The sequence below is a fragment of the Pseudorca crassidens genome, chromosome 20 (assembly GCF_039906515.1).
Source record: "Pseudorca crassidens isolate mPseCra1 chromosome 20, mPseCra1.hap1, whole genome shotgun sequence".
NCBI classification, from domain to species: Eukaryota; Metazoa; Chordata; class Mammalia; order Artiodactyla; family Delphinidae; genus Pseudorca; species Pseudorca crassidens.
The window spans coordinates 34827594-34844506 of record NC_090315.1 but is presented as its reverse complement, the minus strand read 5'-3'; the positions used below and the strand labels follow the sequence as shown (position 1 = coordinate 34844506).

The following is a 16913-nucleotide window of genomic DNA, read 5'->3' as shown; positions in this document are numbered from 1 at the left end:
TGGCACTGGGTAATATGTGAAGAAAGTGAGGGAGACAGCCATGCAGTTATTTGGGGGAAGAGCCTTCTAGGCACAAGCAACAGGAAGCCCAGAGGACCTGAGGCAGAAGCAAGCCTACCCGGTTCGTTCAAGGAACCTGCAACGAGCTTCTTTGGCTGGAGCAGCAAGAGCAACAGGGAGAGCAGAATAACTTGAGCTGCGAGAGGCAACAAGACCAGGTCAGGTAGGGACTTAGAGATCATGGTAAAGACTCTGGCTTTCACTCCAAGTGAGATGGGTGTCACTGGAGGATCCCGAACGGAGGAGTGACACGATCTAGCCTGTGTCTTAATAGCGTCACTCTGGCTGTTGTGTTGAAAAGACTGTACAAGGGCAAAAGCAGGGAGACCAGTGTGGCTGACAACCTCTAAGATGGCTCCCAATAATCCCCACTTCCTGGGATCCGAGCCCTCGTTTAATCCTCTCTCCTTGAGCACAGGCTGAATTTAGTGACTTACCTTGATCAAAGCAAAGCGACAGGATATTACTTTCAAGATTAAGTCACGGAAAGACCGTGGTTTCTGTCTTGGGGGCCCTTTAGCTCTTCCTTGGATCCCTCACTCTTGCTCCAGGGGAAGCAAACTACCATGCTGTGAGCAACACAAGAGAGACCCACATGACAAGGAACTGACGTCCCTAGCCAAGAGCCAGAGGGGACCTGAGGCTTGCCAAGAGGAATGTGAGTGAGCCTGGGAGTGGATCCTCCCCGAGTTTAGCCCTGCAATGAGTGTTGCCTCAGCCAACATCTTGACCACAGCCTCAAGAGACCCTGAACTATTTCTGGTAAATGCAGCTAAGCTAAATGATTGTTTTCAGCCACTACGGTTTGGAGTGATTGGTTACATAGCAATAGATAATGGAAAAACCAGTTAGGAGGTTAGTCCAATAATGTGAACAAGAGATGATGGTGACTTGGACCAGAGTGCTAACAGCAGAGGTGGTAAGAAGTGGTTGGATTCTGGGTATATTTTGAGAGCAGGGTTAAGTAAATTTGCCAACATGTAAGAGAGTCTAGGTGAGAGAAAGGGAGGACAAAAATGAATCTGAGGTGTTTGATCTGAGCAAGTGAAAAACTGCAACTGCCCTTTATGAAGAGGATAAACTCTGAGAAAAGAAGGTTGATGCCAGGAGGGAGTTGAGGGCAGTTGCTACCATGACTCAATTCTAAACATGTTTAGCTTGATGGCTCTGAGACATCTGAGTACAGCCAAGAAGGCCACTAGAAAAATGAGTCTGGGGGTGTTTGGGGCTGTGATATAAATTTAAGTCTTCAAGTACATAGATGGTATTTAATACCACAAGCCCAGATGAGATCAATGGGGCAGTGACTGAGGAAGAAACAAGAACAGGTCAAGGACTGAGTCCTGGGACACACAAACACCTAGGAGTCAAGGAATTTGAGGAAAATTCAGCAAAAGAGGCTGAGCAGAAGCAGCCAGACATGTTGGAGGAAATCCAGGCAAATGTGGGCATCTGGAAGGCAATGAAAAGAGGGTTTCAAGGAGGAGACAGTGATCAACCGTGCCAGGACTGTCAGTAGTCAAGCAGACAAGCATTCTCTGACCTCACAGGTTTCATCGTGGTTTACCTTCTGGACTCAACCTACCTCGCTTTCTTGAGTAAAGTCAAGGGCATCTTCTCCCGATGCCAGCAGGGTGTGGAGAATCCGCTGTTTCACTTGCTCCCACTCAACCAGCATTGACTCTCGATGGTACTCCTCAGCCATGCCAAAGGTCTGTTGGAGAGGAGCAGAGAGAGATGACCCAAATGAGAAGACAAAGAACACGGTTTCCCTTGAAGCGCAACAGAAATCCAAAGCCCTCCAGATCTGCCATCTTTCCATAAGTGGAGCAAAAGCAATCTATTTTAAATTATCCTTAAAGAATTTACTGACAACTGTTTGCAACATGCCCTATTTCATCAAGTCTAACACATTACATTTTTTTTTAATTGTGGCAAAATGCACTTAACAATAAAACTTACCATGTTAACCCTTTTTAAGTGTACAGTTCAGTGGTATTAAGTTCATTCACACGGCTGTGCAAACATCACCACCATACATCTCCAGAACTCTTTTCATCGTGCAAAAATGAAATTCTGCACCCATTAAACAATATCTTCATTCCCACCCTCCCCCAGTAACAGGCAACCACCATTCTACTTCTGTCTCTATGATTTTGACCACTTCTAGGTACCTCATGGAAGTGCAATCATACAGTATTTGTCTTCTTATGTCTGGCTTATTTCACTTAGCAAAATGTCCTCAAGATTCATCCATGTTATAGCATATACAGTCTCGTTCCTTTTTCAGGCTGAATAATACTCCACCGTATGTACACACCACATTTTGTTTATCCATTCATCTATCCATGGACACTTGAGTTGCTTCCAATTTTTGGTAATTGTGAATCGTGCTACTGTGAACATGGGTGTACAAATATCTCTTCAAATTCCTGCTTTCAATTCTTTGGGATACATACCCAGAAATGGAATTGCTGGATCAGATGGTCATACTGTTTAATTTTTTGAGCGATTGCATAATGTTTCCAAAGAGGCTGTACCATTTTTCATTCTCATCAACAGTGCACAAAGGTTCCAATTTCTCTACATCCTCTCCAATACTCACTATTCTCTGGGTTTTTTTGATTGCAGCCATGCTAATGGGTGTGAGGTGATAACTCATGGTTTTGATTTGCATTTCTCTAATAAGTAGTGATGCTGAACATCTTTTCATGTGCTTATTAAGATAAATATCTTCTTCAAACCTCTGAAATTAGGCTACATATTACAATTGATAGCATGTCAAAAGCTTAAATTGAAGTACTTTTTCTTTGTAGTACATAAAATAATGACGGATTATAAAGTCAATGGTATCTTAAGATTTAACGAGCCTCTAAGATAAGACAAAAAGTAAGATTCTCCCAGTGTCTATTTTTTTAAGAAACAGTAATATCTTCATATGAGGAAGCAAATCAGTAAAAGAAAAAACAGAGCCTTTTGCAATTAGGTTTCCTATCAGTCTTCTCAAAGTCACTATTGAAATGTCTGGCAAACCTCACTTCTATCTGCTGGTGACACAGCAGGTTGCCAAAACAAAGGCACTCAGAAGGAAAAGAAAAAAAGAGAAAGAAGGAAAACAAAGAAAAGAGGAAGGGGGGCTTCCCTGGTGGTGCAGTGGTTAGGAATCTGCCTGCCAATGCAGGGGATATGGGTTCAAGCGCTGGTCCGGGAAGATCTCCCATGCCTAGGAGCAACTAAGCCTGTGCACCACAACTACTGAGCCTGTACTCTAGAGCCTGCGTGCCACAACTACTGAAGCCCATGTGCCTAGAGCCCGTGCTCCATAACAAGAGAAGCCACTGCAGTGAGAAGCCCGTGCACCGCAACGAAGAGTAGCCCTGCTCACCACAACTAGAGAAAGCCCTCCGTTGCACGCAGCAACAAAGACCCAACACAGCCAAAAATAACTAAAAAAAAAAAAAAAATCTAGGAGAGTGGTTAAAGAAAAGAGGAAGGGAAGAAGGAAGGCAGAAAATACACACACACACACACACACACCCACCCCCAAAAAAACAGGAAAAAAAAAAAAACCCAAACAAAAGCAAAACCAAAACCCCTCTGAGGAGATTAAAGCAACTTATAGAGACATACTGAATCATAACCATTCTTAGCCTATTATTCTTCAATTGGCAGACCAGGTTTCCCATCAGCTTAAGCCCACTTCTCAAAAAGCCATTTCATTTACAATCAGATTGGCATCTAATTAGGCAGCACCAAGAGTATGAGTATTAGTAATGCCTGCTTTATTTTGACAATGCAGATAATTTATACTGATAATATTCATATATATGAGCTCTGGGAAACTATCAGAAAAATCATATACCCTTTCTACAAATGGGATGTTTGAGTGTGGACCAATATTTATTAAAATGTGAAAAAGAGAACAGAAACCCACAAAAATGATTAGGAAGAAGGTTGGCACATCTTGCAAAGAAACCCACAAAAATGATTAGGAAGAAGGTTGGCACATCTTGCAAATTTGGTCCATCTATCAATGGATCTCTTTTCTAACATGTATTGTAAAGACAAAAAAAGAAATGGCTATCAAAAACTTTAAAAACAGTCTTTCATCTGGTTTTCTTCCCACTGAAGGTCAGGCAGAATGGACCACTCCAAGTCGCCTGGATTGAAAAATATACCCGGAGAAAAATCATTTTCTCTTGCTACATTAGTGACCTTAAACATGAAAGCTATGCATTTTGAACAGAGAAAAGTATGCTGGAATAGAGAGGTGGGGTAGAGGTGAGGGGAAAAGGTAGTTTCCCTAGAAGCTATCCAGAAATAGTGCACATGTTGAACCACATTTCTTCTAAAACTCTTCCATTTAGTGGGCATCCACCTCCTTAACCTTGAACCTGTCCCAGAAAGGGAAAATAAGAGGGTCATGGGGCAGGAGGACCAGGGAGGGCTGAAATAAGGAGGTGGAGGGCTGGCATACCATACAGCTTTGCAAACTTGTAATAGGAAGTGAGGCACTGACTAAGCGCTGCCACTGACCCAGGACACCACAGTGTCACAAGAATTTTTCTTAAGGGTAAGTCCTCTGGCTGATAAAGAATAGCAGAGCACTAAAGGCAATTGAAGAAAACACAATCTGTCTCAGAGACACTGTTGATGAGGATGGCAGGGGCAGACTTCCAGCATCACGTAAGGGTCAGGGCGACAACAGTGGGAATTAACCATCCCCTGTTAATCAAGCTGCCCACCTGTGTGCCAAGAGCTCCTGCTTCAAGAACACAGGAAATACTCTGAAAACTGGCAGCTTTCTGGGCTCAAATCCTCAGATGTATCTGAGAAATATGCCAGGCTACTCATTTAGAAACGGCTCCACAACCTGAACAAACGGCACTGTCGTTCCATTCATCATTAGTGTGATAAGGAGCTTCAAATAAAAATAAATGGCCCAACATTAAAATTCTCTTCCCATCACCATGCCACCCCCAGCTTATCTTAATTACATTAGAGATAATGGAACATCCAATTTGTGGGCTAATCAGGGATGATCAGCCACCCATCTGCCCTCTTCCAGTCTATTCCCTTTAGACCCACATCTGAACCACCAGATCAGGTGCAAAGGAGAATGTCAACCAGAGGAGCTAATGAGAGAGAATCAACAGAGCTACTCAAAAGAGCTAAGAACTAAGAGAAAAGGAGGACAGTGAGGGTCTGAGACAAGGTGAGAGACAGGAATAGCAGGGATAAGGAAAGACAAACCACAGAAAATGACAAAGCAGTGGAGAAACTATTATAAATTAAATCCGGGGACTTCCCTGGTGGCACAGTGGTAAAGACTCTGTGCTCCCAATTCAGGGGGTCCCGGTTCGATCCCTGGTCAGGGAGCTAGATCCCACAGGCATGCTGCAACTAAGAGTTTGCATACCACAACTAAGACCCAGTGCAACCAAAAAAAAAAAAAAAAAAAAATTGTCATTGTCAAGACAGGCAGACCTCAGATATATTAAAAAAAAAAATTAAATCCGAATCTTTGAAGTTATGTGGGGAACTATATCTCTTTGAACATAGTTAAGAAAGGAAGGCAGGGAAAGAACTGGGCAACTGAATTAAGAACAGGTGGGGAGCACTCGAACCCCATTTTCATAAAGGGAAGAGGGCAACCTGCTTTCACTTCACACCCACTTATTATTGAGCTGTTGCTGGCGTTTAGAAACTCTACATATGTTCTGATAATGTTGTTCTGTTTTTGCTAGGATGCACCAAATGGGAAAAGATAGTACACATTTGTGGTTTTGTAGCTTGTTTTCTTGGCATTTCAGCAGGATATTGGCAACTTATTCAAACGTGAAATTACCACCAATAATGCCAAAAAGCTGCTCACCTTTTTGTTTGAAAATGATTCTTGTTCAGCAGCAGCCTCTGGTGTCCAGACAGGTGAAAGGTTCCCCACCAGGGCCAGCTCCCAACACCGGAACATCTCCCTCACAAACACATATGCACACATTTTGCACTGTGGTATGTCACTTAAATGTTTTGGCTGGCTGCACATTCAGCCTCAATATGGCAAAACGTTCAGAGACTGCCAATTTCAGAAACACATTCCGCAGGGTAAATGGATTAATAAGGCTCGGTGGCATTCGACAATCCTAATTTAATTTCATCAGTCCTTTACAGTAGGAGAATCAATGTTGGTGAGTAACTCACTCCAAGTGTGAACCAAAAAAAACCTTAAAAAAAATATTTTCAGATCTGGATCAAGTGAATTTCTCTATTTCTAGGAATAAGTACTATTGCCAAAAATATAATTAATTAAATTTTAGGGAATTTTACTCTGATAATTAAACATATCAGTCATTTAAATAATGTCTCTGAAACATATTCTTATAAATTAGAGCTGGCAAGCCCCCCTGAGGCCCTATCTCACTCATATCAGCCCTACTTAGACACTTCCACCTGTATGGAATATTTTAATAAAGCACACTGAGAAGCAGCATTTTTTTTTTTTTTACTTTCTTATTTTTTGAACCACTTAAATAATACACAAATACATTTCATTTGATCTAAGGCTTACATAAGTAAACAGCAAAACAGAGATTCCCTTCACCCCTACTCCCTTGCAGAGACAGCTACTGCTTCTAGACTAATGTGAACCCTCTAGCCTCCTTCCTGGGAAAAGCTGCATTTTTAGAACCAACTCCACATGACCACTAACCTTCCTCCTCCCTCCCTCCCCAAAAGACCCCCGGGGCCTGAAAATCTTACTCCATAATGGAATGTATTCTAAAGGTTTTGATCTTTTAGTCCTTGTCAAACAAATGGAGATAACTCACGTTAGTAAAGTAAATGATCTTTGCTATCTTGAGGGAATGCTTGCTGTGAAATATTGCTGCACATGTAATGGCTGTTCTGGCTGACTTATTTACTATCCTCTCAAATATCAAGATGTTTTTTGTTTGTTTGTTTCAAAGAGCTTGGAGAAATTGTTAATTTAAAAGGTGGTGTAGAAAGTCAAATTGTGTGATAAAAGGAAAAGAAATTGAGGAAAATTATCAATATCATAATTGCTTTTCTGAACTGCTGATTCAGTAGAAACCAAAATACCATTTATACTGTAACAATGAAACCAAAGAATTGTCTGGCCCTTCCATTTTATGATTAACTGAATAATTAACTGACCAGCCCAGTGTTTCAGATGCAGTCACTAAATACACGTAGAGTTACGAGCATGGTATTTTCCTCAAAAATGGTTCCTGTAGAACTCCCTCTGGTGAACTATCAAGAGAGCTGGGCCTGGAACACAGAATCCAGTTTCTAGAACCTCCACGCCCCAGTATACACTGCTGCTCTCACAACAGTATACATATACATTTGGGTTCATTTCTTACCCTCTTCCGGGACTCTTCGATGGCAGACAGCAGGGCATTGTCCTTTTCATTCTTTAGGAAGCCCTAGGAAGGAGGAGAGAAATGACACAATTTAGGTTAAAATTAACAAAATTAACCTTCAAATAATCAAAAACACACTGTAGGAAAAAGAAGAAAACACCCGTAAGGATAACTGCTACCCTGCCTACCTTCACCCTCACAAAACTCTCTCAAGTTGAATATGGCCCATGTTATAGATACACCTTTGGCTATGCAGCCAGTCACAGTGCCTGTAACTGTTCCTCAGTCTATATTTCTCTGTTGTTTTCAGTTAATTCTTCAATTTCTTACTAACACTGAGGAAGGCATCAGCCATCCCTTTGTTTGGGTGTTTTTCACTTGTTTGTCAATGGCTGGGATACCTGAAAAATCATTTATTTATGCTTTTCTTCTGGGGTTGTGCTACGTGCACTCCCTATTTCAGGCCTGATGACACCTGCTGCTTATTTAATACAGGTGGGGTGAAGAGGAACTGGCCCACAAGGCTGGTTTAATACATACAGGGTTAAATGTCTGCAAAATGCAACTTCATGATAACACAACAGACCTAGTTTTACATCATGGTCCCCCATTTACTACTTGCATGGGTGACGATTTTAGACAAGTCACCCAGATTCTCTAAACCTTAGTTTATTCATATGTAAAATGAATATTAAATGAGACAATGTAATCAAGTGCTTGGCCCAAGGCTCAATACATGTAGCTCTAGCATTAGTATTGATTAGATCTAGATCTGTTGGCGACATTAAAGAAAGATGCCCAGGGTGACTTCCTAGTTGCTATTCATTGTCCTAATTGCTCAACCTGAGATCCTGGGGAGGAGGACAAGGGACAGATGCAGACAGAGTGGGCTTCCATGCTGATGCCTTGCCATTCACACAGGGGTGAAGCTTTCTCCCCACAGCCTGGGATGTGGGGGCCAAGTAGGAAAGGAAGATGATCCATTAACTAATAAGTAGAGATCAAACTCTTGGTTGTAATACAAAAGATTCTGAGTCACCCTATACATTAGATCCACCTACACTATGGAATGCAAGGTACCTGCATGTCAAGCACACTATGGGTGTATTTATACATGCCCCAAATCATCTGTTTTTTCAGAATCATGTTTTTGCTCTTTTTCTTTTAGGAACTCTTTGGGGGAATATAATACAAAGTAGAATTAAGCTAAAGTTTTTTGTTTGTTTGTTTTCTTTGGGTTTTTTTTGCGGTACGCAGGCCTCTCACTGTTGTGGCCTCTCCCGTTGTGGAGCACAGGCTCCGGACACGCAGGCTCAGCCGCCATGGCTCACGGGCCCAGCCGCTCCGCGGCATGTGGGATCCTCCTGGACCGGGGCACGAACCCGTGTCCCCTGCATCGGCAGGCGGACTCTCAACCACTGCGCCACCAGGGAAGCCCCTAAGCTAAAGTTTATAAAGTGACATGCTAAATTTTAAAACATCTGACAGTTTTCTTGAAAGCTTACTTTCATGGTTAATTGATTAATTTATGGATCACTTATTTATATTTCAACAATTGTAACATTTTAGTGTATTTTGTTCAAACAGTCGCAGATATAAGTCTGTGATTCTTAAAACAAAACAAAACAAAACAGGAGTAGGGGGCTGGATAAGAGTGGGGACATATATTTAAATAAAATATTACTAATCTTCACAGGATTCTCCACATCTGTTGTTACATCCCAACCTGGGCAGTGCACTGGAATGGACAGAGACAATGGCCAGCAGCTCGGGGAACAGTTCCCTCATCGGCTCCTCCAGGGCAGTCCCTGAGGCAGCTCTCAGGCAGCTCTGAGGACACGACTCAGAGGCTGCTCCAAACACCTCTACTGATATTCGGTGGTGGGGACGCGGGGGTGGAGGGAAGCATCGGCCACTTGCTTCTAAAATAATGGCCTCAATAAACCAGAGCACATAAAGCTAGGACCCCACGTAATCCAATCAGAAGGGGGCAGCTTCTCACCACGTGCCTGTTTCTGGCCATTGCAAGGGAGCCAGACACGAAATCATGGGAAGGATTTTAATGGACCTTGTTCATACCCTTCTCAGCAAATGATTACATCAAGTCAACAAATCTTTATTATGATTTCCCTTTTCTTGAGCGGGTCTTCAGTGGCTAAAGCTAAAGGCAGTTTACAGTGTCACAGTTTATAAACAAAGCTATAGAACTTTTATCTTCAACTGCTGTTCCTGAACAAAGGGCATAGATTGTGCTTTGTTGCACCCTTTCATGGCTGCTGCTGATGGCCAGAGTGGTGGTAATAACCACTGCCTGACAAGGCCTGGTCTCATTTTTTTCTTTTTGGCTGGGGTGGCAAGGAGTGTGCCAAGTGCCCCACCCCCTCTCTGGGCTTCTCTGCTCGTCCCAGTGACCAGCCCATCCCATTCTTTTAACTGCATCCGTGTCGGCGTATAACCCATACACACATAAACACAATTCAAACACAAATGCAAAGCAATAATCAGACACATTTGTTTAAAAGCAACATAATATTCTGTAAGAAACACAATTTCGAAATTTCTAAGAAATGAAATTTCAAGTAGTGGTTAAGAAAGAAAAAGAAGAAAAAAAGGCACTGCTTTGGGGGGCAGATTACTCTCTTCTTTATAAACCTACTTTCCAAAAATCTCACTTAATAAATTAAATGAAGCATTTGTGCATGAGAATCAAATTACAGACATCACCTACATATGAACAAAGATCATGAGCCACTATGCACCTCTACAACTGGGCTTTCTCTATAGCACAAACCAAGCCCACAAAATATATAGATTTTGAATTTTAATTTTTCATCCTTTGTTCCTTCTTTCATCATTTATTGCTTATGTAACCTATGTAAAATAGTCCCCTCCTATCATATTTTGTTTTTAAAAACAACGTATTAGTGACCTATCTTTTGAAAAGAATCTTAAATAATATACAGTCAGAATAGTGCTGGGATCCGTGTGCCATCTAGTGGCAGTTAGTTTCTTGTAAAGAATATATACCTTAAGGAAGAACAACAAATTAAAGAACTAATAAGTTGGGCAAGAAAATACCTGCCTCAGCCCAAGTTTCCCATGGATCTCTTCTACTTCCCTTTTCCATGTGTGTGTTTCCTTTCCTTCCAGCTCCTCCTGTGAGGCACCTCTCAGCCCCCTCATCTCAGAGATATATTTTTATAGTTTATCAGAAAATGGGTTTTCTACAGCGGTGAGCTGGGGTGTGAACAGTGTACTAGGAGGTGCCCTCACTCATTGGGTGGGGCTCCCTGCCACACTGAAGACTCTTGGTCAAAGCAAAGGCCCAACAGCTCACTTCCTACTTGGAGATGCCAGCCATCTAACTGACCCTCAGAGACACTCATCATTAATATCTCCTCTTTTTGCCAACAAGTGCTCCCACCCAGCCCTTCTACTGCTGGCCCACTCAATAAAGAACATTCCATAAACATCTGCAGGCCTGCTAAGTAAGATAACTACCCCTGACTTACCATCTGTATACTGCTCCTCTCTGCCAGAGTCCTGGAAACAGACCCTCTTCTAACTGACTCCTTGAATGGGTTTTGGTTTCAAGCTCTCTGTAACATATAATAGCTCCCATTCGAGAAGCAATCAAGGGCCAGACATTGCTCCAAGCAATTCAAAGACATTATTGCTAATCTTTTAACAATATGAAAGAGTAGACATGATCACTCCATTCTCCTCCCTCCCCCGCCAATCCCACTTTACAGGTAAGAAACAGATTTCAGCATTCAACTAACATGACAAGAGTTTCTGACCAGGAAGAGGCAGAGGCAGAATTCAGCTCTAACTCTCAAAAGACCAACTGTTTCTGAAATACTTAGGGAATAGTAAACTTCTAAATTTAGAAAATAAACATAAATTTCCTTTTATCTCTAAAAGGATGGGAGTCCAGGAGGGGAGCAAAATATCCTTAAATTTGTTTTCTTCATCAGTTATTAGTTCCCCTTTAGTTATTAGTTTATGATGAAGTTGAAGGCTCAGAGAATACTAATTCTTATATCAGTACTAGTAAGAGCTAACGCTTATATGGATATGGTGATTACTTTGTGCTAAGTGTGTTACACACATTTGGTTCATTGGCTTGCTTTTAACCCAATGCTAAACTGTCTCTCAATAGTACTTAACTGGATGATCCTTTAAAGTATGTTCTTAAAGGGCTGTGTGAGATGGTTTCCAGAGCTTCTATCAACCCTAAAACACTGTGGTTTCATATTAAGACCACCTGGTTCGTAAGTAGCCAAGTTCAGACTTAGAATACAAATTTTCTGACCCCTTTTCTACCTTTTTCCACTCTACCGTGCAAGTCAAGATGAGCCAGACAGCTATTTTACGCTTGCATATTTATTCCTTTCCTCCCCTACTTCACATAGGTGAGGAATGAAACAAGTTTGGGGCATTCCTTTAGAATGGTGTTTTTCAAAATGTGTGCCAGAACCCATAATTGGGTTATGAAATCAACCAGCATTTTCTAAATGAAATAAAATGTAATACAGATATGTGGTATGGGTAAATACTGTTTTGTGAAACTTTCTTTCAATTATATATACTTATTTGTATGTATGAAGTGGGTCATGGTGTTAAATGTATTTCTTACTATGGATCACAGACAAAAAAGCTGGAGAAATCACTGTTCTAGCCTGCCAACTCTATAGTGTTCCAAAATATTATTATTATTTATTGCTGTGGAACAATAAACACTGTACTCCTGCACAAGTAATATCTCCAGCCACATGTTCCATCTTTAACAGAGGAAGTGGGCTGCCTTGCAATGTATGCAGTCTGAGAATAACCCAGAATGTAACTGCAAGGTAAGCCAAGTCTCCTATCAAAACTGTAGTCACATCTCAGGGACCTGGCAGCCAAACTGGCTTTTAAATGGCTCGGGTTTAGAAAGACAAGTATGAAAAACTGCCTTATTTTAATCACCATGAAGACTCTGGGTTTCAGAATATAAATGACTGTAGAAAAAGTGAGTGGGCAAAGGATGTTTGTTTTTGTCAAATGGCCAAATTCTCTTCACTTATTTGCCTTCCAAAAGTGAAAGCTGTAAGAAAGAAGGGTCTCTGTGAGAAAAATTTTAGTATCCACTTTAGCTAGGAAAGTATGATGGCAAAAAGAGCCTGCATTGATTCTTTCACAGTTCTTTGCTTTCCACCAACAACAAATAAGTGATTTATTGAACAGTTACGTAAACAGTTTGAATTGAAGCATACAGACTTCCTAACCATTAAAAAATAAAACAAAAAAGATAAAATAATTAGTCTAAGTTGTCCCCACAAAACAAAAGCCATATTTTACATGGCCCTCAAAACACAAAAGACCGTTCTAGGTCTCTTCCCCTTCAACAGACCAACTGGCAATCCACCCTATCAAAATTTAAAGTGAGGCAGCCATAGTAGGCCTGACTTTCTATCAGAAGGTATCTGACATGAGACAAAAACACATGGTGAGTGCTATAAAAAATCTTGTCTCTTCTCTCATTTAATATATAAAATATATACAAATTTATAGGCAGTCAATAACCAACATTCCAAATCCAAATAATATTAACACAAGTAAGCAGTGACCGTAGTTAATGGTCACTGTGGTTTGAAAAAACATTGCCAAGACACAAGCAGGAGCTAGGAGGGCAATGAAAAAGGAAAGAAAAATAAGCAGGGCAAAAAATAAACTTAAAAAACAGAATAATCAAGAGGGTCTGTTCCAAGATGAAACAAGAATTCCAATAAGCATTACAAGTATTCCTTAGAACTTTAGATAGTGAAATGGAGAAGTGTCCGCTTTCTGTCAAGACAGGAATATGAGCTGTAGCCATTATTTTGCTCGAGCTCATTCTGAATAAAATACCACTCCCTTAACCTCTCCCAAACCTTCTTCCCAATTTCTGAATGAATGACCTCTTCTGAAGTCTTCTCTTGGGTAAAATTTTTACAAAGGTAAAACTACTACTAAAGGAGAAAGTGAGGAAGGACAAAGCAAGATACTGTTTTCAGATGAGCACAACAGAAATCCTGCCAGCACTTGAGCTGCTGGGCTTATCAGATGGTGTGGACATGCTTTTCATTAGCTCCCTTTGTGGTGCCTACAGAGAACCCTCAAGGAATTTTTCAGGTGCAAAGAGATATTCTTTACTGAAAGCCCAAAAGATGAACAGAGAAATTTAAAATTTGGGGCATTTTCAAAATTTGGGGAACATTCAAATGGTTTTATAGCATGCCTGGTTATTTTATTAGATCAATATTTAATGCATTAAAATAAGAGTATATAAAACATCAGCTTAAAAGGCCCAAGAGAGACTGAATCTCCCTTTGTAAGAAATACAGACTAAATAGCAAATCCAAGCTTTATTCTCCAACTCAGATATTCAGAATAAGTTCTACTGCTTGTTTTCTACCAAAATTTTAATATTTTAAATTGTTTGTTCACAGATTGCATTAAATATTTTTTCAGACTGCATTAAATTAAAAAATATATATCTCTTTAAAATTTAATTTTATATATATATATATATATATATATCTTCAAAAAATACCCCTGCAGAAAGCAGTGCTAAGCTGGTAGATCTGACATTGTCAATTGTAATACATTTTTAATGCTGTTGTACGATTTCTCACTGTGCATTTATGCAAAAGCCTAGCCACCCTCATTCAGCAGGTGGCAGCAGACGCTGCAAGAGTGGCTGTGGAGTTTGTCCCATCATTTGCCAGTTCAGCAGACCCATTGGCCTACAGGCAGCTCTGGAGTCACAGGTGGCAGACCTTGGTGCTGTGTGAACACCAGGCCATCTGTCACTGTTAGGCTGCAGGGTCCCATTTCATACATGGTTTCTGCTACTGGCCTAAACAAAGGGTCACACAATTACATGATGGATTTGGGCCCATTAAGGCAAAGCAAATCACTTGCTCCCATATAATCCAAATTGGTTTACAAGATGGTCTACAAATTCTCACAGGCTGAAGAGAACTCAACGTGTGCAAAGAGATTCTAAACCCAAGAATACAGAGCTCTGAGCAGTGCTTCCTCCTGGGCCCACCTAGGACCTTACCGGCAGCATTCCGACTCAAGTGTATTGGCTTGCCTGATCTCTTGCAGCCATGCCAACACAACTGTGACACAATTCCATCTCCCCTGTGCCTTCTGGAAAAGCCACAAGCCTTCGAGAGAGCCACTCATGTAAGTCCGTCTAATAGCCTTTGTGGATCCCTACCTATTATCCTCTCCATCCCACAAAAGAACAAAAAGAAGGGGGAGGAGTGGAGAGGGAGAGAGAAGAGGAAGGGGAGTTGGGAGAGGAAAAGGAGCAAGGACCTCAGGCCTACAGCTTCAAGAATTAGCCTTCCCATCTTAGGAGAGGGAGAGGGGGAGATGGGGGAGGAGGGAAAATGGAGGAGGGGGAAGAGGAGGAAGGGGAGGAAGAGAAGGGGAGGTGGGGGAGGAAAGAAAGGGGAAGGGAAGGAGGAGGAGGGGGAGGGAAGGGGAGGAGGAAATAACTATCATATAACAAACACCCAAACTTCCAAGATTTTCATCACTGGGTAAAGAAAGAATATAAGAAGTAGGACTCACTATGACCCAGAAGGAGAAGGTCAGCTTTGAGAATGCCCTACATGTCATTTCTGTAGGGCACTGGTGAGGGGTGCAAGGATGTGCAGCACACCTCCCCTGCCAACACAATGTAGGCATATAACTACTAGATGCCTCTTCCTACTCCTACACCAAGGCATCAAACTGGGGCTGCTTAGCACATCTGGTTGCTGCACTTGGAGAATAAGGCCAAGGTTAAGGTCTGCAATCCTGTGAGGGCCATTTAAGTCTCTTGTACTGCAAAGCCAGTTCTGTCTCTTTTAGAGGGCCCAGGGCATCCCTGCTATCTATCTCTGGCCATCAAAGAAAGGAAAGCATCTGTCCAGCTCAGTTATTGGGAGACTCTATGGAGAGGGGGAGCAAGTAGTAAGGGCATAATATAAATGAGTAGAATAAAAAATGATGGCCATTTAGTCAACTAGGGAGGGAAAATGCTTTTCAGCAGAAATGCCCCCTCCTCTCAAATCCAGCAGAGCCCTTCAATAACCTTTCAGGGTTGTGTAAGCAACTTTTCCCTGCTGGTCACAAGAGGTCTGGGGAGGATGTGACTTGCTCAGCACTGATACCTCACCACTTCCAGAAAACTAGCCAGAGCCTGCACCCTAGTGATGCAGCAGGATGTGCCATGCTGCAGTCGCTGGACCTCTGCTGGCCATCCTCTCTCTCCACTCCTGGGAAGGGGGGGCAGAGGAGCAAGAAAACTAGAAACCAAGAGAGGGAGGGAGAGAGGGAGGGAGAGCAGCCAGCCAACTGCTCTCAGAATGCTGAGGTGGCCCCACAGGAGAAAGCAAGGACAGCAACTCTGAGCATTTTATCTCCTCTCCCTGCCCCCCAAACCCGTACCCCTGCCCCACCCTGCCCCAAACTAGCATACTTGCTAGAGCCACCCTTTGGGGACACAAGAACAGGGAGGATTCTGAAGAGAAAACTTTTCAATCTAGCTTTGCAAATGGAATAAACAGTGTGCCAAAGTATGTGTGGCTTCAAAAATCAGCTGAAGAACCCTGTCCTTACCCAAAGGTATGAACAGATCTAAAAAATATTAAACCCATAGCCACTCTTAGGTGATGGAAAGATAAGGAGGATACATTAAGGGATGATAGAATGTTTTAATATGTCTTTGGGGAACTGATTTCCATCTTGGAGATGAATTAGTCCACATTCAAAGAACTTTGAGTACTAAAACCACACTGCAATATAAAATGGGAATGCATCAATCACGGCCCTTATCATGGCCAAAGCCCCCTCCCACTGCCCCCAAAAACCACTCTAAAAGAACTTATTAAAAGAACCCCATGTTATTTAAAAAAATATATAGGTTGCCTGCTTTGTCAGATCTAGTGTCTTTTCCCTTTGGAAACAGGAGACAAAAGCAAGATTTGGGGGCCATGAGAAAGACAGACAGCAGAGTGTGTGTCTCTGAGGCACTCAGGTGGGAGCTGAGTGGTTTTTGCCAGGCTGGTTTCCACAGCACTCAGATTAAGCCTGAGTTCTACTTAGCAAGCATAAGGAACGCGGTTAGTCAAGACAATGTTTGGGAACCACGTGTCATATTAATTCCCTGCTGGTACACGGTGTCAGTCATTTACACTGCAGTCGAAAATCACAGCTCCTCCCGCTATGCAGCACTGTTTATGCTGATGGGATTGGAGCACTGATCATCATGGCTGTCACAGAAAACGGAGCTTTGGTTTTGCTGCAGTTTCTTCTTATTCAGAAATTGTTTTTCAAAAATTCATTTGTCTGGAGACCACTAAAACAACAGACTTTCTCTTTTATAACTTCCCGTTGCCTTAAATGGAATCTGTCATGGTACCCCTTTGCTAACAGTACTTGGGATTTCAC

The 16913-nt window shown here is 41.9% G+C and overlaps 1 protein-coding gene across 5 annotated transcripts in view; it reads right to left on the bottom strand.

Annotated features, from left to right (window-relative positions):
- Positions 1-16913, bottom strand: part of NUP93 (nucleoporin 93) — a 102802-nt gene that overhangs the window by 31576 nt on the left and 54313 nt on the right. For all 5 annotated transcript variants that reach the window (XR_010939123.1, XM_067719510.1, XM_067719513.1 and 2 more), the window contains 2 exons: positions 7440-7502; positions 1646-1774 (listed from right to left, as the gene is read on the bottom strand). Coding sequence is in view for 4 of the 5 variants with exons in the window: in XM_067719510.1 (XP_067575611.1) it covers positions 1646-1774; positions 7440-7502 (192 nt within the window). In the remaining variant the exon portion in view is untranslated. The remainder of the gene's footprint in view (positions 1-1645; positions 1775-7439; positions 7503-16913) is intronic.